The sequence below is a fragment of the Mus pahari genome, chromosome 5, assembly GCF_900095145.1.
Source record: "Mus pahari chromosome 5, PAHARI_EIJ_v1.1, whole genome shotgun sequence".
NCBI lineage: Eukaryota > Metazoa > Chordata > Mammalia > Rodentia > Muridae > Mus > Mus pahari.
In genome coordinates, this window is record NC_034594.1 from 57,106,420 (window position 1) to 57,127,637 (window position 21,218).

Genomic DNA, 21,218 nt, shown 5'->3' on the forward strand with positions numbered 1-21,218 from the left:
GACCTTTGGAAGAGCAGTCGGGTGCTCTTACTCATTGAACCATCTCACCAGCTCCGGGAGGTTTTTTAGGAAGGGGATTATGTAGAGAGGAAGCACTGATTTTTTTTTTGTATGGGGATTATAGCACATTGGCATGATGGGGATATGAGACTTGTGGCAAAGGTGTCTGACTGGGCAGCTAGTAATGGCCGATCCTGCTGTTGCTAGGTCCTAGAGAGCAGGCCCATGAAAATGCCTGATTGCTAACAAAATGTAAGTATTGATGAAGTCAGAGAAGGATGGAATAGAACTAGAATTGGACTATATTCAATGATTCTGTACTATTAAATAAAAACCAGGCTTTTAGGAAAAAAATATTTTTTTGTGTGTGTCTAGAAGGTAATTCAGAAACATTAAGACCTTTGATTTGTGTTCGTGTGCATGCTGTTGCACTCTTGTGGAAGTCAAAACAATCTATGGGGTGTTGGTTCTTTATTCTACCTTGACAAGTTCCCAAGATAAGAACCTAGGTTGGTAGGTACTTGGTGGCAAGTACTTTTAGCCATCTCTGACCTAAACCTTTTTTATTTTTTTTTTTAAAATGTTTATGGGAAGTACTTAATGATGGGCACCATTGTACACATGTCCAGACTATTTTAGAGTTTTCTGTAGGGCAGGTTTCTGTTTTTTTTTTGTTGTTGTTGTTGTTTTTGTTTGTTGGTTTTTGAGTTTGAAAGGTTGAACAGGTGCCAGCCAAGATGGGCAGGCCTATCTACTATTCTGTGCTCATTATGTAAATCTGAACTTTCCTATTGAGATTAAAAAGCGAAACATTTGCATATCCTAAGTATTATTTTGGTGAGAAATGTCTATATTGCCATCTGTTTTAATTATTGGTACTAACTACATAGATACTTGTTTGCCCTTTAAAAATGATCTTAGTTCTAAAATAACTTCATAGGCCTATGACATGTAGGGCAGCTTACATTCTTCCTATTTCTTTCCCTCTTCCCACCCCTAGCTCTGCATATCTGCAAATTTTAATGATCTGCATTGAAGGTGTTTTGTTAAAGAATATCTAGTAGCTGGGCAGTGGTGGCGCACGCCTTTAACCCCAGCACCTGGGAGGCAGAGGCAGATGGATTTCTAAGTTTGAGGCCTGCCTGGTCTACAGAGTGAGTTCCAGGACAGCCAGGGCTACACAGAGAAACCCTGTCTCGGAAAAATAAAAGAATATTTAGTAATATTTTTTAGTAAATTGTAAAATGTCCCTTTTTAACACAGATATTATTTGTTTATTTAAAATTTTATTTATATATTTTTGCTTTTATTCAGACTGTATTCCCATGATGCTGGCTTTGTTACCATAAAACTAAACATCAGACTAGAGATTCCACTTGTTCCTGTTGACTTGATCTCTGTTCTGGATTCCTGCTGTTTGAGGCAGGAGGATGTTGTTGAGTTTCTTCTAAAATGAAGCAGGAAGTTTTACTTACCAGAAAAACCAAACAAACCAGGATGAATTAATCTTAGCGTTGCATGTCAACTGGGTTGAGACAGGCTCTCACTGTGTAACCCAGCTTGGTCTCCCTTGACAGAGCCTGGTGAGTGGTTGCCACCATGCCTGGTTCTCTCTCTCTCTCTCTCTCTCTCTCTCTCTCTCTCTCTCTCTCTCTCCTCACCATTCTTGAATACAGCCTCATACATGCAAGTAAGCACTGGCTACTGTTAACCTAGTCTGAAGTATATGTAATTTTAATGTAAATATGGAGTCATTCTTCCCAATATGGACAATAATATGTGGAGTATTTATTTATTTATTTTTATGTAATCACTGTTAGTATTTCCCTGTTATTTTATTTTTGTTTTTTTTTGTTTTTTTTTCAAGACAGGGTTTCTCTGTATAGCCTTGGCTGTCCTGGAACTCACATTGTAGACCAGGCTGGCCTTGAACTCAGAAATCCGCCTGCCCCTGCCTCCCAAGTGCTGGGATTAAAGGCGTGCGCCACCACGCCCAGCCTCCCTGTTATTTTCTTACTGTGTTAGATAACTTTCTATATTGTTAGGCTATTGTAGAACTTGAATTTATCATTCATTCAAACTATACTTGATATGAGCACTGATATCTTAGGCTGTTAAAGATGTTTAGTTTGCATATTATTTTACAGGCATGGAAAAAAGACCGTAGTATGCTGGGGTGGAAGATCTGGGGAGGCAGTGACTGCTGGGGGGACGATTAGAGGTTTGGGAGGTAGCGCAGAGTAGTGTAAAGACAAAGAATGGGTGGGAGATGGATGCTGGTGAGCTTGACATCTGAGGCTGGGGCTGCAGCACAGACCATAGGCCTGGTCATTTCAGTTTTATGACCATTTTAATTTACACAGTGACTCAGCTGCTGCTGTTGCTTTCCTATTGACTTCTCAGTACTGGGATAGTGTGTGTGTGTGTGTGTGTGTGTGTGTGTGTGTGTGTGTGTGTGTTTGTGTTGGGGAGTGCAAAGCCCATCCTGGCTTATAACAGGAGGACCTTAAGCCTCTAAGTCTAGTTTGGGAATACATAAGACCTTGTCTCAGAAACCCTCACAGAAAAATAAAAACCTATAAAACTTTGAGCTGCTACAGCCTTTGCCTTCAATGAACAAGCACTTAAAATCACCTCAAAACTAGGGATTAGAAACCATATTCCCTTTACACATTCAAAGACAGAATATATGCAAACAGTTGTCTTCTGTAGAATTTGCCTACCTTACTTTTTCACATTGTATTTTGCCAACACTTTGTTGTTTGAAATGTTTATATTTTGTCTCTGGCCTTCCCTCCTTTCCCTCCCCTCTCTTCCCTCCCTCCCTCCCTTCCATCCTTCCTTTGGAATTTCCTGTTTCCCTCCCTCCCCGCTCCTCTCTCTCCCTTTCTTCCATTCAGTTTTTTTTTTTTTTTTTGAGACAGTAACCTTGAATAACCTTGACTCTCCTGGAACTTTGTAGTTTAGGCTGGCCTTGAACTCAGAGAGCTGGCCTCTGCCACCCTGATGTATGCCACCCCACTCTTTTATTTTCTAGGAAAGAAAATAAAAGTTCAAAAGTGAAGTTATGTTTCTGCTTAAGACAGCCTTCATCAAAAAGTTAGGCAGTTCACTTTAATGGGTATGTGTTCATGGTGTACTGAATATTAATTGCCTGGACTTAGAATTATTAATACACAAGCAGTTAGATTGTCATATAATCTAGAAGCTAATGTTCTGGGGGGTATGTATGTATGAATATATGTTATATATTTGGCTCTCACTTGCAGAAAATGATTAGCCTACGTACAAAGGGGTATACAAAGTATACATAGTTTTAGTCATTATTGTCTTAATATGCACGACATTCAGTTATTGACTTATTGACACACAACAGTTGCTGTCAATGAGTTGTGAGTACCTGGCTCCAGTCACTCTGCTTTTACACTTACTCTGTTAACAGGGAGATGGTTACACATGTCATGTGATCCTCCCTGTTCCCTCCTCCCTTTAATCAAACATTATCATAAAATTTTGCCTTTGAATGGAGAAAACTTCAAACTTCTTTTGCATGTAATAAAAAAGTGTGGATTATGGCTTGAAAAGGTAAATTAGAAGACTAGGAATAGATTTTCTTGGGGTGAGCAAGTTGAAACAAGGTGATTCAGAACTCAGTACTTGAGTATAAGTATTTTTGTTGTTTGTGTGTGTGTGTGTGTGTAAGCGGTGGGGGACAACAGAACAGACCACCACATTTTGGAGGGTTCTGCAGTGTCTTCTGGGCTCTAAGGAAGCTTCTTTTTTTAAACTTATTATTTTATTTTATTAGATATTTTCTTTATTTACATTTCAAATGCTATCCTGAAAGTTCCCTATACCCTCCCCCTGCCCCTGCTCCCCTACCCACCCACTCCCACTTCTTGGCCCTGGCCTTCACCTATGCTGGGTCATATAAAGTTTGCAAGACCAAGGGGCCTCTCTTCCCAATGATGGTCGACGAGGCCATCTTCTGCTACATAGGCAGCTAGAGACACAAGCTCTGGGGGTACTGGATAGGGTTGCAGCCCCCTTCGGTTCCTTGGGTACTTTCTCTACCTCCTTTATTGGGGGCCCTGTGTTCCATCCAATCGCTGACTGTGAGCATCCACTTCTGTGTTTGCCAGGCACTGGCATAGCCTCACAAGAGGCCGCTATATCAGGGTCCCTTCAGCAAAATCTTGCTGGCATGTGCAATAGTGTCTGGGTTTGGTGGCTGATGATGGGATGGATTCCCGGGTGGGGTAGTCTCTGAATAGTCCATCCTTTCATCTTAGCTCTAAATTTTGTCTCTGTATCAATATCCTTTCATGGGTATTTTGTTCCCTATTCTAAGGAGGATTGAAGTATCCATACGATGGTCTTCTCTAAGGAAGCTTCTTAAAAGACATGTTTTAGGAGATTGCCTAAGTAGAATTGGTCAGACTTTGTGCTAAATTTTATTTAAATGCATTCAGTGAGGTCTATCTAGAACGTAGCTTTCAACACATTTTCATATAATGTATTTTAAAAATCTACTGATATTTAAACATTGAGCATGAACTACTAGACGTACGAAAGATTACTAGGATGTGACGATATATTATGACTAGGCATGGTCATGTGCATTCTACAAAAACTGATGAGTGTACAGATTTGTAATCCAAACACCTAGCAGGCTGAGGCAGGAGGATTGCCTTGAGTTAGAGTGATTGTCTCACTGAAGCTTATGGAGAGAGCTCAAAGCAGAATAAACTCCTTTTATTTACTTACAAATCATATTTTTGTAAAACCAAGCCAGATTGGCTGCTGAGAGTGGGCTGCTGAGGGGCACCTGTAGGCATTAAGGCCCTGGGCTACCTGTGCTTTGCCGGCATGTGCGGCTTGCCTTGGTTGCACAGAATATGTTGCTTCAGGAACTGTGGCTGGCTCTTACATGAGTGAGTGACTTCTTTTCTTTTCTGATTACTATTATTTCATGTCATAGGGACTTCATGGATAGACACATGACTTCACTCTGAACTAAAAGAGTGGCAAACATTGATAGTGATGAAAAGCCTAGCTGTAATCAGCTTGTGGGATATGTTCAACAGCCTTGAAGTATGCCAATGACTTAATCCTCCTAATGAGGTCATGATACAAGAAGTCTCTATTTCTGTAAATGAGAAATAGAAACAGTTTGGGTGGCATTTAGTAAATTGTTGAGAGTCAAACTGTAATTTTGCTTTATAGCTTAAATGCTTAAGAGTAAGGTTGAGCTAGGGTGTGGTGGTGCACACCTTTAATCCCAGCACTCGGGAAGCAGAGGCAGACAGATCTTTGTGAGTTTGTGGCCAGCCTGGTCTACAGAGCAAGTTCCAGGATAGCTAAAGCTACACAGAGAAACCAGAAGGGTGAAGGTGAATGGATTTCTGTGTTTTCTAATGAACAAGTGTGGAAGTGCTTAAGTGAAGGTAAGAATATTGGAATGGTAGTTTTATAGGCGAAAATCAAGTCGTATTAGCAGATGCATTGCATTTTGCAGTTAACATAGGGATTGTCCCATGTTTTTCATGTTTGTTCCTAGCAGGATTTTTGTGGGGGCATTTACCATCTGTTTAGCCTTGCAGTTGAACCTGAAGCTTTAGGATTTTAGTCATTTACCATATTCTATGGTGACTAAATTGGAGCCAGCATTAACCCAAGTCCTTGTTACCATTGTTCTAAAAGGAACAAGTCTTGGGACTGGAGAGAGCTCAGATCAGTGGCTCCACTTCCAGATTCTGCATTCTGTTCTCAGCACCCACACAGTGTCTGTAACCCCAGTTCCAGGGGATTTGACACCCTCACACCAGTGTATTATAAAGTTAAATAAAAAAAAAAAGGAACAAATTTTTTGAAGTTTTTTTTTCTTTTTCTTTTTTAAAATCTGTTATCAAAATAATATTGTCAGTAATAGTTACTCAGTACTCCATGGGGCATATCTAAATAAAACAAGCCCTTATATGGTTTTAACTGCGTGAAAGTGAACACTTTTTACAATGCTGTTGTGCTTGCCCAGAGCCCTATTTATATCTACTGCATTTCACATTTATCCTCACTTTATTTTTGTTCATTAGATAAGTGGTGGCAGATGGGTGAAGTCAGGTTTAAAAAGTTATTTCTTGATAATCAAGCTTAATTAGTGCTAGAGGTCAGGCTGCTATTATTTTGCCAGCTCCAGGAGATGAGTAATTGTAGAGAGCCAACCTGCTCATCACTGCCTACCTGAGATTTTTCCTCATTTTCGGCAGTGAAGGTTCTACATCCTGGGAAATTCTGCTGTGACCAGCAAAGAAGGGTGGTTGCCATCCTAATTAACTTTAGCACTTTGTGCTAGATTGGAGATGGGAGGACAGTTGCCCTGTGATGTATATGGCATCTACTTACTTGTTTTGGATCGTTCATCAGTTTCTGTAGAATGCAGATGATTGAGGAAAACCTCAAGAGGTAGTGAAGGACCCAGCTTTTTAATTAAATAAAAATAATGTAAAATCAAGTTTAAAAGAGAATGGCTAGATATATTAGTCATTGCTCTGTTTCTGTGAAGGAGGTGACACCATGACCAAGGCAGCTTAATTTGGACCTTGCTTATATAGTTTTAGAGATATAGTTTGTTGTCATCATGGTGGGGAGCATGGCAGGAACATGGCAGCACTCATGACGCTGGGACAACAGGTGAGAGCTGCATACATCCTGATCTCAGGCCAGGAGAGGAAGAGAGAGGAAGACACTGGGCCTGGTGTGGGCTTTTGAAACCTAAAAGCCACTGCTAGTGACACACTTCCTCCGACAAGGCCACACCCCTTAATGCAACAGTTCCGGTATCTGATGACTGAGCATTCAAGTATACAAGCCTGTGGGGCATTCTTTCTGAAACTACGCTAGATAATGCTATGCTATTAGGATATGTCTGTTTTTAACTACTCTGATGTTCTTGGAATACCACCACCATGCTACTGTTTATCTGTGTAGAAGCTTTCAGTCCCCACTCACCCACCCATAAAAATCCATAGTCTGTGGGCTGCTTTTCCTAATACTTCATAATAGGACAAACTGTCATACAGCAACAAAACAAACACCAGCCTGGGATGGGGAAGCGTCCAGGCTCAGTCTGGCTTCCCACTGTGCTGAATAGCAGCTTTGGCTCTAGTTCTTACTCTCTAAGTTAAGCTTCATATGTAAATACTGTATTTACATCATTTCCCCCTTAAAATGCCTACTGTCTTACCCCACTCAAATTCATGATCTCTTCAATTAGTGCTACACACACACACACACACACACACACACACACACACACACACACAGTGAGAGTGAGCCAGAGAGCGTGCGCCAGCCTGCTAAGTCCTTATAGTGTTTGTTTAGGACCGATCACCTGGGATTGGCTAATCTATGATGGACCTCATCCCTGGAGAAGACTCTGTCCCATGCAGGAGCCGTTGGTTGTCTGCAGGTTTTTTGTTTAGGGCCTTTTGTGTCTGCAGGTTTTTGTTTAGGGCCTTTTGAGGTTGTAACCATTCACATTGGCATGTCAGTTGCTGTTGAGATGGTACAGGTCTTGTTTAGTCAGTTGCATTTTTTTTTTCCTTTTTTTTTTTTTTTTTTTTTTTTTCCGAGACAGGGTTTCTCTGTACAGCCCTGGCTGTCCTGGAACTCACTTTGTAGACCAGGCTGGCCTTGAACTCAGAAATCTGCCTGCCTCTGCCTCCCAAGTCCTGGGATTAAAGGCGTGCGCCACCACCGCCCAGCCCAGTCAGTTGCATTTTTAAGATTACATGGGTGCAGCGTTCTTGTCATGTATAGAAGGCATCTCACAGATGATGTCCAGGTGTCCAGGGGGCTCTTACAGTCTTTCTGTCCCCTTTTGCATGATGTTCTCTAAGTCTTAGGTATATAGGGCTTGTGCTGTAGATGGTATCAGGTGGGCTGGGTACTGTTCTCTGCATTTTGACCAGTTGTAATGATGTCCGTCTACTGCAAAAAGCTTCTTTGGGGGCTGGTGAGATGGCTCAGTGGTTAAGAGCACTGACTGCTCTTCCGAAGGTCCTGAGTTCAAATCCCAGCAACCACATGGTGGCTCACAACCATCCATAAGAAAAATCTGATGCCCTCTTCTGGAGTGTCTGAAGACAGCTACAGTGTAAACACATATAATACATAAATAAAATCTTTTAAAAAAAAAAGCTTCTTTGATGGAGGATGAGAGCTATACTTACTGTGGGTACAAGGATGAGTATTTAGAATGTAGTTAGGAAAGGTACTGATCTAGGAAAATAGCAGTTTTAGGTTCTCCTTCTGGGCTCATAACCATTGGAGCCACAGCCAGTCATGAGTTCCTTCCTACTGAGTGGGCCTTAAGTTCTGATAGGCAGCTGTGGTTGCCCCAGGTTTAAGTGCTACCGTTTTACCCTTGAGGCTCTATGGCTAAGCTGGTCTGCGGTTTATAGTCCTGGGTAGGACTGCGGTGCCTTCTCTCCTGGCAGCCTGCGTAGTATCTCAGATGCTCAGAGCTAGTCTTTAGGGAGGGGCTTTCCAGGTCAGTTCCAGCTTGACTCTTCGAGGTCTTGGGTGTGAAGTAGGTGGTGTTAGCAGTCGTGTCAATGCCTTGGAGTTCTGGTAGACTACCACCACCAGCAGCAATAGCTTAGATTATTGGGAGATAACTCTTCCTGACCAACTTGAAGCTTTCCTCTGCTTGGCACTGGGATTGTTAGGTAGCCATGGCTCTAGGGAAGAGTATTATTATCTCAAGTGGCAAGTGGCATAACCTCCTTCAAGGTATATAGGAGTACATAGCTATACACATACTATATACATATATTTGCTTGAAAACATTGTTTTCAAGCGTCCTTAGTGTCCTTTCCCTCCTTCTCTCCCTTTCTATTGCCCCCCCTTCCCCTTCCCCTTCCAGGTAAACTATACTCCTCCCAGTTTCCCCATTTCTCAGGTTACAGCGTTTGTGTCCTACCATCCTCCCCACCCCCCCATGAACGTACCTCTCCCCATGGTCTCTTTACTTGGTTTCTGTGGTTACTCCAGGTTATATTCTAAAGATTCAGACTTAGAATCTGTAAGTAAGAGAGAACCTGTGATGTTTGTCTTTCTGAATCTAGGTTCCTCTTCAGTATGTTTTCTAGCTCCATTTATTTACCTGAGAATTTTGTGATTTTATTTTTCTTTACGGCTGAATAGAATCCCATTGTGTATACTCACCATGCATTATCCATTCACCAGTTAAAGTAAGGATGTTTTCATTTTCTAGGTACGGGGACTAGAGCAGGACTGGGCTTGCTGAACATGTCTCTGTGGAGCAGGATCTTGAGTCATTTGAGCGTGTACCATAGAGTGGTATGGCTGGGTCATGGCGGCTCTTTAGGCTGTTGAGGATTCTTCACACTGATTTTCTATAATGGCTCTACACCAGTGAAGATCAGGAAGTCGGTGATGTTAAGGATGGGACACATGGAGACCATACATTATTGTCTTGCTTATGTGTAAAAATTGACCAATATGCAGAAGTACCAAGGAAAATAAAATGTTCGCCATTCAGTCCTTGCTGCTGCACAGAGTACAAAGGGGCTCACTGGGAAATCTGCCCTTGTCTTCACAGTGCCTAATGCTAGTATAACAGCAGAACAGGAAGTGGGCGGATTTGTGGTTTTCTTCTGGTTGTCCTCGCTCCTTGAAGTATTTGTGGATACTTAAGGTTAGGTTGGAAAGGCTATTTTTGATAACAATATATAGAATAATTCCAGGGTTAGTAGAGGCCATAGAAATACATTTCCTAAATTCAGGATATTACAGAGGGCCAGTATACTAACTCTGAGCGAAAGAAACTCTAGTTGCCTAGCTAATATAAAGAGTTTTTCTTTTAATGTGATTTTTTAACTGATCTATTTCTTTTTCTTCCTTCTAGATTCTCATTGAAATCTGTTAATTCTATTTTTTGAACACTTATGAATAACCACGTATCTTCAACACCGTCAACCATGAAGCTAAAACAAACCATCAACCCCATACTTTTATATTTCATACATTTTATAATATTACTCTATACTATTTTAACATACATCCCATTTTATTTTTTGTGTGAGTCAAAACAAGAGAAACCAAGCCAAATTAAAGCAAAGCCTGTCAGTTCCAAACCGGACTCTGCATACAGGTCTATCAACAGTGTGGATGGCTTGGCTTCAGTATTGTATCCTGGCTGTGATACACTTGATAAAGTCTTTATGTATGCAAAAAACAAATTTAAAAACAAAAGACTATTGGGAACACGTGAAATTTTGAATGAGGAAGATGAAATACAACCAAATGGAAAAATTTTTAAAAAGGTAAGATGATCTCTACTGCTTTGTGGTCTCCTCTCCTTGTACACTTAGCATTGTGGGACGTGTGGTCTCCTGTACCTGGGAACTGCTGGTATTGATGGAGACAGTTTCTCCAGGGCTTTAGATTTCTGTCTTCCCTCTGTCCTCACTCACTGACTTGAACTATTTTTTAGAAAGGCCTGGAGAATGTGCCCTGGTCTGGGACTCTTGAACCTGATATCTCCAGGGCTCGAGGTAGAACGCGTAGGTGTTTGGGTTGGGGAATCCTCTTTGAGAGTGCTTGGCACCATGTGACTTTGATTATCCTGTGACTCACAGTGGGTTAATGTCTTGGTATTTTGGATGTGGCAGTTGTATGTCTTAAAATTTTTGTGTCACCACTGTAGAGAATCTTGCCATTGGCTTGAAACAGAGACAGCTGTCTTTACAGACAGAAATACTGATTTTACAGACAGAAATATTGACCTAGATTTGAAAGTTTGAATTTTGGTTTTACCACTTACTAGTCTTACGACTTTTGAAAAGTTATGAGTGTAGAATTAGTATTTATGAGACAAGCTGTTTTAATTTCTGTCAAGTTCTTTTTAAAACTAGAAGAAATCTTAACGGTTAGATGGTATCTCTGCTTCAAAGACCAGAGCATTGAAGCACAGATGAGTTAGGTACCTGAGGGTCCTAAAGCTACCGAGTGACAAAGCATTTCAACTCCAAAAGCTCACTTTGTAGCTAACTGCAGATTGTAAGAGAGGAGAAAAGCATTATTTATTATTTTCCTATTAATTATTTTGAAGTTAGGTTTCTCTCTCTATAGTTCTGGCTGTCTTGGAGCTCCCTATGTAGATCAGATGTCCTCATACTCATGCATCTGCCTGCCCACAAGGCCTGTGCTTTTCATTCTTCTTGGGTTTTGTTTTTGTTTTTTTTCCCCTGAGGTAGGGTTTCTCTGTCTAGCTCTGGCTGTCCTGGAACTTACTCTGTAGATCAGGCTGGCCTTGAACTCAGAGATCCGCCTGCCTCTGCCTCCTAAGTGCTGGGATTAAAGGCGTGCGCCACCATGCCCTGCATGCTTTTCATTCTTTATGTTAGAACTTTGTGTTAAACATTTGTGGTTGGGGCTAATGAGATGGCTCAGCGGTTGAGAGCACTGACTGCTCTTCTAAAGATCCTGAGTTCAAATCCCAGCAACCACATGGTGGCTGACAAACCATCTGCAATGGGATCTGGTGTCCTCTTCTGGGTGTCTGAAGACAGCTACAGTGTACTCATATAAAATAAATAAGTCTTTAAAAACAAACAAACAAAAAAACCAAAAAAAAAATTTGTGGTTTATCAATTTGTTCAGAAGGCTATATATATATATAGATCAACATAACCATTATATTTTTCTTGTCTAGGATTAGATACTTAGGGGACCTAGAATTAATTTTTAGGTTTGTAGATAACAAATGATACAAACTGTTGTTTGTACCTGAGTGTGCTTTACTGTCAGTTAGCCAAGACCTGTGTTTCTGTTGGGCTATGGGAATGGGCTGCAAGCCAGAGAATTAGTTAAACAAGCTGCACCCACCCACAAGCTCTTGGTTCTTGTTATAGCCTTTATATGGTGGCAGGAGCAGCAACTGTCCTGGCAGGGTAACAGGGGACATGGCTTAGTGTTTGCTTACTCACCAAACAGCCCAGGGAGGTCTCATGTGGCCCATGTTGGTTACTCTTGATCCTCCTGCCTCCATGGGACTTCTGTAGTGCTAGGACTGACTATGTGGTGTATATGACACCACAGCAGAGAGGAAGACATTTTTGGTGACTTGTTTTCATTAAAATAGTTAGCATATTTGAAGATAACCTTCAATTTGATGAGGAAGCTTATGTGCATTAATATCTGAAACTTTCCTCCTTACTCTGAGAAGAACCAGCAGCATAGAATATAATATGGTTAAAGCAAAATTTTGCATATCTTATTTTAGATTAATCATCTTCTCTCTCTCTCTCTCTCTCTCTCTCTCTCTCTCTCTCTCTCTCTGTGTGTGTCTATGTATCTGTCATATTAAAAATGTGGCTTTCAGAGCCGGGCGTGGTGGTGCACGCCTTTAATCCCAGCACTCGGGAGGCAGAGGCAGGTGGATTTCTGAGTTTGAGGCCAGCCTGGTCTCTGTGGCTTTGTTCTTTTTCCACTCTCCTGTGTGTCTCCCTCTCATGCTTGTGCTCTCTCCTTCCTGTTTGTTAATAGCATGTCACAAAATCACACAACCCCCAAACTCAGGATTCTGATTTACTTGCTTAACAAACCACAGAGAGAAAGTTAAAGGAAACCAGGCATTATTTGTTGAAGCAGATAAGAAATACGCAGTTCTGAAATAGTTCTCGACAGTAAATGAGGAAAACCAGAACGGCCCAGTCCTTAACGAGGGTTAAATCAGCTACCTGAGAACTTGCTTTTAATGAGACTGTCGAATCCCAGCAACCAGAGGGCTGAATGATTAAAACTTCTGTATGCTAGCACCATTGTATTATGTTCTCAGACCATTATATTTTTTTCTGTTCCTGGAATAGCTTCAAAGCACCATTTGTGTATTTCAGGAAGTTACACTTCTTTTAGACTAAGTTACTCTCTGAATGCTAATGTATATTTACAACTATGTGTGTCACTCCTCAGGTGTGAAAGAGCAAAGTGACCCACCCCTCTCCAAGGTTACCATCAGGACTAGGGATATAGCTCAGTGGTACAATGCTTACCCAAGGTTAAAATGAGAAACTGGCTCCCAGATTCCCTGAGAACTGTGCTGTCAGGAATACAAACATCTGACGAAATGGTGACGAGAGCAAGAGTTGTCAGGGCTCCAGTGTTCCACACACTGAGCTATTGTCCTAAGTTTTAAACAGTAATAAAGACATACATGTTAATTTTGGCATGGATCTCACGTTGTTTACATGAGAGGAGGAGAGATCATTGGTGACTAAATGCCTGCCTGGATAGGTCTCAGTTTAAGAGGAGACCTGAACAAGATGGAGCAAACTTGGATAAAGAACCTTCTGGGCACAAAGACAGAGTAGTGGGTCCCAGACAAGATTGAGCTCAGTTGAGTGTAGTGTTTGGGGTGGAGATCCTGGAGAGCGCATCTTCTGGCCCTGTTTTAGCCTCTCTGAAGAACAGAAAGGATGGGGTTTATGGATGGGGGGTTTATAGGAAGCACGTTTGGGGTTTGCAAGGGTCACAACTTATAGCTTCCAGTCCCCTGGGGCCTAAGTGCTACTGCAAAGGCAAAATCCTGCAGTCTGAAGGTAAGGGAATGACCTTGTCTGTGTGGGTAGGGATAAGAATGGTACGTGTTATGTAGAAGACGCTTGGGGTGACAGTAATGGAAGTGAAAGGAATGGCTGGGGTCAGGCTATGCTTTGTAGGTAGACTCTGGATAGGCTTAGAAAAGAGATTAAAGATGAGTGTAAGTTCAGTTACTTTGTATGATGGAGGAACAGGTAGGAAAGAGGGTGAACGAGAGAGCGTCAGTTTTGATGTATCAGTTAGGAGTCCTGTTGAACAGATGGTTGTATGGAAGAGCTTTTTAAAATTTATTTATTTTTGTTTTTGTTTTTTTTTGTTGTTGTTTTTTTGTTTTTTTTGAGACAGGGTTTCTCTGTGTAGCCCTGGCTGTCCTGGAACTCACTCTGTATACCAGGCTGGCCTCAAACTCAGAAATTCGCCTGCCTCTGCCTCCCAAGTACTGGGATTAAAGGTGTGCGCCACTATGTCCGGCTGGAAGAGCTTTTTGAAGCAGTCCTTGAGTGTCTGGCTTCTGTTGGGGACATTGAGCCCTATGGGCTGCAGAGTAAGTATAGGTGTACGAGTGTTCTCTTACATTGTAATGGCTTAGTAATGTAAGCGGCAGTGATCATCTCCAGGTAGAGAGGGAGGGTATTTAAAAACATAAGAAGCTTACAGCTATCAGAGGACGAGAAAATGAATGACCGGGAAGTCTACCAGACTGTGGGTGTTGAAACTCTTGGGGCTGTATTTAGTGAGCTGTGTGTGTTTCTGCAGTGTTTAATAGTGTAGCAGGGGGTTAAGTTAAATGAGTTTAGTTTTGGGTTAGCCAGAGAGACTGCAGTATGAATTCGATATGACTATGGGTAAATAGTGTTCACAGATATAACCTTTATGAGAAAGATAATTAGCTAGAACACTCAGTGGCTTAAATAATGAAACCCAGGTTTCCCATATATTTTGTTTTTTTTCTTACCCCACAGACAGGGTTTCCCAGTGTAGCTTTGATTGTTCTGGAACTTGCATTGTAGACCAGGCTGGTCTTTTTTTTTTTTTTATTTTTTTTTATTTTTTTATTATTTCTTTTCAGGCTGGTCTTGAATTCAAAGAGATCCACCTACACTCTCCTGATTGCTTCGATTACAGATTTGTGCCAGCCATCAGGCTGGCCTGCCTCCCTCCCTTCCTTCCTTCCTTCCTCCCCTCCCTCCCCTCCCTCCCTCCCTCCCTCCCTTCCTTCCTTCCTTCCTTCCTTCCTTCCTTCCTTCCTTCCTTCCTAGTTTTTGTTTGTTTTGAGACAGGGTTTAACAGGCCTAGGCTGGCCTGAATCCTCACATAGCCCGGGCTAGCCTGAGACTCAGGACAATCCTTCTGCCTCAGCTGAGTACTTGAATTATAGGCATGGGCTCTATGATTATTAATTTTAGAATTTTATTTTGTTGTCAGATGGTGCCATCATTAGAGTTTATATATTCGGGTAGTATATTAGGTGATTATTGCCATGTAAAGCCTGTCATTTAGGTTTAGAATCTAGCAGGTGGAGTTTATAGTACCTAGTAACTATAATCCGGTTCCTGCACATTTAGGCCAAATTCTCACCTGTCTTCTTAGTCATACAGAGCTCCTTTTGAAGTCGTTGGAGCTCCCATGTTGAGCATTTTATGGGGGTGCAGAGCAAGGTGAGAGTTCCTGGACCTACAGTTAGGGCAGTGTGATCTTCCAGTTATCCCAAGTAGGACACCAGGTCCCTTCCATCTCACTGCTCATCACAGAACTCTCTTGAATGTTGTTGCATTTTTAGAAATAACATTGTCAGATGGTTTTGTTGTGTAGTTTTATGTTTATGAGTGATTTGCCTGCATGCATATCTGTGCACTACGTGTGTGCCAGGGCCTGTGGAGGCCAGAAGGAATGTTGGGTCCTCTGGAACTTGAGTTATAGATGGTTGTGAACTGCCATGTGAACATGGGTCCTGGGAACTGAATCTCGGTCCTCGGAAAAGAGTCACTGGCCATCTCTAGTCCCTGGTCAGATGATTTTTAAGAAGCATGAGACATAATAACCATGGACATGCTTAGAAGCCAGCTCTATATATTTGTAGTTTGCTCTTTGTTCAGTTCTTATATGTAATGGAGAATTCCTGATTGTGCTTTAGTTGAAAATCCTTGAAGAAAAATATGCTAAGCAGCTTTAAAAGGAGCTTATTAATAAGTTAATCTTGAGGTTATCTGTACTTCTGACAAATCCAAATGAAATACTGTAGGCTAGTTAGGTACTGGAGGCTTAAACAGAGGGATGTTAAATACTATAACTTAGTCACCACCTGTGTGTGTGTAGAGAGAGAGAGAGAGAGAGAGAGAGAGAGAGAGAGAGAGAGAGAGAGAGAGAGAGAGAGACTTTTTAACTTTGCTTATCATGAAAGGATAATTAATTCAGGTTAAATGGCCATAAATATTTCTGTGAACTTGGGTAGTGGGTCACTTTCTGTTTATAGATCACATACTGTCTGTTTCTGAAATCCACAAAGTAAACTTCTGTTCTAAATGAATGGTTAGTTTAGGGCTATTTATCTAAGAAGTGATTCAGTCAAACATACTCTGTGCTCCCAGTCCCGTCTTAGGTAACTTCAGACTCATGTGACCTTTTTTGGTTTCTTGAAATAGGGCCTCAGTGTATGACTAAGCTGGTCTTGAACTGTATAGATCCACATTTTAGCTCAGTTCTAAATACTTTTGAAAACCAAAAGTAAAGCCCCCCCCCCCCCCATGTCATAGTTAAAAGCTTAGCATAGTAATTGGGTTGTCATGTACAATGTCACAAAGCTAATTTTTTAAAGATACATCTTCACTTGAAACTGACATGTTTTATAGTCACATAACTTTCTGGTTATATGTTTGAAATTTGTTCCTATTTCTTTTCGTCACATTAAAAGTTATTTGTGTTTTTTATACTTTGCTATATCAGGTTATTCTGGGGCACTATAATTGGCTTTCCTATGAAGATGTCTTCATTCGAGCCCTTGACTTTGGAAATGGGTTACAAATGTTGGGCCAGAAACCAAAGGCCACCATCGCCATCTTCTGTGAGACCAGGGCTGAGTGGATGATCGCTGCACAGGCGTGTTTTATGTATAACTTCCAGCGTACGTATGGATGGCACTTTTAAAATCTTTCTCTTTTTCTTGTTTTTTAAGTCTCTACATAGCCTTGGCTGTCCTAGGACTCACTATATATACTGACCTCAAATTCAGAGATGCACTTGCCTCTTCCTACTGAGCGCTGGGATTAGAGATGTTCACCACTACACTGGGATTGATATTTCTTAATAGGTTAGCATTTTGATACTGAGTTTTGCTTTTATGTACTTACTGGAAGAGCGAGTGTTAGGGCTTAGATATTGTTTGTTCACTTCCTTCCTTCCTTCCTGCCTTCCTTCCTCCCTCCTTTGTCTGTTTTGGACCCAGTTTGTCAGATGTTAAGGAGGCTTTCTGTATCTGGTAAAGCAGACTTGACATACCACTGCTCTGCTACCACCCCTCAGGGACCTTTATAAGCCTACTTCCATTTTGTTAGTCCACTTCTGAGTGGTGACCATGATGGGCTAACCTTGTAAACAGTCCTGGAGGTAGTGCCTAAGGTTATGGTAAATGAACTTGAAACAAAAATGATGGTTTCAGCAGATGTTTGTTAAAAATTCCTGGTTTTTTTTCCATTTCTTTCTTTCTTTCTTTTTTTTTTTTTTTAAGAGTTATGTTTTGCACACGTGCATGTGTACACCAGGTACATACATTGTTCACAGAGGCCAGAAGAGAGAATGGATCCTCTTGGAACTGAGGTTACAGATAGTTGTTAGCCACCATGTGGGTGCTGGGAATTGAACTTGGGTCTTGACCAGCAAGTGCTGTTAACCACGGTGCCATCTCTCTAGCTGCCTTCCTTTAACCGTTGTTGAGACAGGGTGTCACTGTTTATCCCTGGCTGGCCTGAAGACCACGGTGGCTTGAACTCTGCTTGGGATCAAAGATAGCACTGCCATACCTTCTACTTCTACTTTTTAAAAATAGGCACCGCCTTTCTGTTTTCAGGGGTTGAGTTTATATTTCTTTTGTGAATATTTAAAAAGGATTATTGTTTGTCATTTTACTTCTAATCCATGCTGCATATATTATATGACTTCAGTATTCCTAAAAATTTTTTTCTTTTTGATTTTTCTACTTTAGAATAAGCTGTACTGTTTATGAGTGCTATCTTCTTTTTTCTTAGTTGTTTTTTTTGAGCCAGGGTTTCAGAGTAGCTGGAACAACCTTGGTGTGGTGGAGGATGCTCTCCTTTTGCTCTTCATAGACCTCATCACTACTATCTTGTTGACATGATTCCTAAGATCTGACATTCAATGCCCTGTCTTACTGGCTTGTCCAGTGGTTCTCAACCTGTGGGTTGTGGCCCCTTCTAGGGGTAGAGCAACCCATTCACAGGGGTTGCCTAAGATCATTGGAAATCATAGATATTTATATTATGATTCATAAGAGTAGCAAAATTACAGTTATGAAGTGGCAACAAAAATAATTTATGGTTGGGGTTACCACAACATGGAAGTATATTAAAGGGTTGCAGCGTTAGGAAGGTTGAGAACCAATCGGCTTGTCCCTTTTTACATTTTAGTTCCAAAGCAGCCAACAAGGAAGATTTTGACATTCTAGAATAGATATAATTCCTTTACTTTATATTAGTCCTAGAATATAGTGAATGTGAAACATTAAGAATCTTCACTTAAAATATTAGGAATCTTGGGAATGTTAGAGGAAGATGAGTAAATAGGATACTGATCAGAACCTTCTGTAGGCAGCCACAGTAGTTTCTCCCAGGCTGTCCATGGGAAGGAACACTTCTTTATGATGCACATGTACTTCCAGAGAGGCTGCTGCATGGGAGCTCTTATGTCTGTGCCCTTATGTGTGACCTGTATTCTTTTCCTTGTAGTTGTTACACTGTATGCTACTCTTGGAGGTCCAGCTATTGTTCATGGACTGAATGAGACAGAGGTGACCAACATCATTACTAGCAAAGAACTCTTGCAAACAAAGCTGAAGGTGAGGACCGCAGGTCTCTTTAAGAGTCTGATGCTTTGACTTTTCCTGTGATTAATCATACTGACTCACAGTTATCTTTGAGATTTTGTTTTTTCCTTTAGAATATAAAAAGTGCAATACACACACACACACACACACACACACACACATGATAGACCATAGGTAAAAATGGTTAATTTGCCAATGTTGAAAGGATGACAACTTTTTATTGCATATTGTATATAATTTATAGTTTTGAATGTCTATAATTTTTGAATTAGTTTTTTTTATATGCATCTACATGTATATATGTGGTTATATGTGCCACAGCACACCTGTGAAAAGTCTGTACAACCTGTGGGAGTTAATTCTCCTTTCATCATGGGGTTCCTTGTATCATCAGGCTTGGTGACAAGTGAATGTACCTCCCAAGCATGCATGTCTATGCACCATGTAGGTAAAGTAAAATGCTTGCCTTTGTAATCACAAGGACCTGTGTTTGATTTCCAGAACTCTTACTTAAAAAGTCAGCCATGGTCATATCTGCTCATAATTCCAGTACCAGTGCTAGCAGAACACTTGGATCCCTGGGGCTTACTGTTGTCATGGTTCAGGCTAGAGGACCCTGTGAAGGAGGGTCTGGAGGGCATCTAAGGAACAACATCAAAAGTTGTCTTCTGTCCTCCTATTCATGCGCATAGACAGACAGACAGACAGACAGACAGACAGACAGACAGACAGACAGACAGACACATGCATCTGTGTGCATATGCACCCATATGTGTAATCTCTGCACTTGGGAGATGGAAGTAGAAAGATTAATAGTTCAAAGTCATCCTCAGCTATATAGTAAGTTTGAGGTCAACCTAAGTTGCAAGAGATCTTCTGAAAGATAGACAGGTGACACTCACAGAGGGAAGGAGGGAGAAAGGGAGGAAAGAAAGAGGGAAGGAGAGAGAGAAAGAGAGACAGAGACAAACATACAGGAGAAGAGAGAAAAGAGAGGAAGTAGGGAAAGAAAGAATGGGGGGTGGTAGGTATACTAAAATGGGAGAGATTTTATGAAATAATAGGAAAAGGGCAACTTCCCCTGGAAACATCACTATCAGGCATTGTTTTATTTTTCTTTTTTAGAAAGTTCCCAGGTGGACTTCGTTCCTTCCCTGATAGATTGTTTTGCATTCTCTTGAAAACATGAGGGACTTTGGGCTTCTCTATAAGTAGTTCAGGTATTCTGTGTTTATATGTCCATTTTGTGGAGCAGTAAGTTTATTGATGAGGATTTTATCAAGGAAGATTGCATATACAGTGGTATAGAATAGTGAGTCCTCCACACCCCCCCCCCCCATGCCTTTCCTCTAGCCTGGCTCCCTAGCCCCTACCACTTAACTTTTGGGGCAAGAAATCAGTTGGTGGCTCAGTGTGTAGAGAACTGTGCTCATGTGAGTTACTCAACTGTTGGCTAACAGATCATGATTGTTGTGTTTCTTCAGGATATAGTCTCTTTGGTCCCACGTCTGCGGCATATCATTACTGTTGATGGGAAGCCTCCAACCTGGTCTGAGTCCCCCAAAGGCGTCATTGTGCACACCATGGCTGCAGTGCAGGCTCTGGGAGTGAAGGCCAACGTGGGTACGTGGTGGTGATCATTCCAGATGTGCACTCTGCTCACCTTGTTCTCTAGAACTCATCAGAGGTTAGATCCCAAGACACAGGAGGTTTCTAGACTGTAACTGTGGAAATAGGTTCTTCTATAATTACTTTTACCTAGCCTTTAAAGAAAACGTAAGGAAAATACCAACACTTACTTATTCTTCTTAAAGTATGGACTGTGAATGTAACTCATTATGCAGAGTGTTTGCCCAGCATGCTCTAAGGCCTGGGTTTGATCCCCAGTGTCCCATACCTTTGGACATGATGTCATATGCCTGTCACCTCAGCATCAGCAGGTGGAGCCAGAAGGATCAGAAATTGATCATCATTGACTGGGGAGCTAGTGCAAGGCCAGACACTGGGCTACATGAGACCCTATCTGCAAAACAAGGTCAGCAATAACCAAAAGGCAGTAGTGGTTACTTGAGGTAAATTTAAAGTACTTACACATCATTCAATTTTTTTGTTCACCTTTTCTGAAAGATTTGAGTAGTTTAAAGTTAAACACTTTAAATAGACCCGTTAGAGTTAGTCTTTAGCTAGTTTCTAAGCCAGGAGTCCTCTTTTTCACTTATCTCTCCTTGTACTTGCCTATGCAGAGTTTTTAATCTTCCATATCACACACAGCATAGACACTTTCAAAGCAGTAACTGTCAAAGAAATGAGCATCAGAAAAGGTAGACTGCAGGTTTCTGGGATGTTGTAATGGTGTTTCCTCTGTAGTTGGAAATTGGGTGATTCTGATTAGGGACGGGATAATGCTGTCATTACGGGAATAACAGGGATGATAATGTTTTAGCATATTGAGTAGTAGGTATTGGTGGGCATTCAGAGAATGCTGACAGGTGCAGTCTCATTACAGGAAAAAAAAAAAAAAAAAAAAAAAAAAAAA

At 41.2% G+C, this 21,218-nt stretch overlaps 1 protein-coding gene across 3 annotated transcripts in view; it reads left to right on the plus strand.

Annotated features, from left to right (window-relative positions):
* The window catches only part of Acsl3 (acyl-CoA synthetase long chain family member 3), a 52,608-nt gene that overhangs the window by 16,464 nt on the left and 14,926 nt on the right, over nt 1-21,218 (plus strand). For 2 of the 3 annotated variants that reach the window (XM_029538503.1, XM_021197464.2), the window contains exons 2-5: nt 9,932-10,349; nt 16,570-16,747; nt 18,585-18,694; nt 20,167-20,305. In XM_029538503.1, the coding sequence (XP_029394363.1) occupies nt 9,972-10,349; nt 16,570-16,747; nt 18,585-18,694; nt 20,167-20,305 (805 nt within the window). In that variant the 5' untranslated portion in view covers nt 9,932-9,971. Of the gene's footprint in view, nt 1-9,297; nt 9,364-9,931; nt 10,350-16,569; nt 16,748-18,584; nt 18,695-20,166; nt 20,306-21,218 lie in introns of those variants that run through there. The other variant, XM_029538504.1, reaches the window with a different exon arrangement.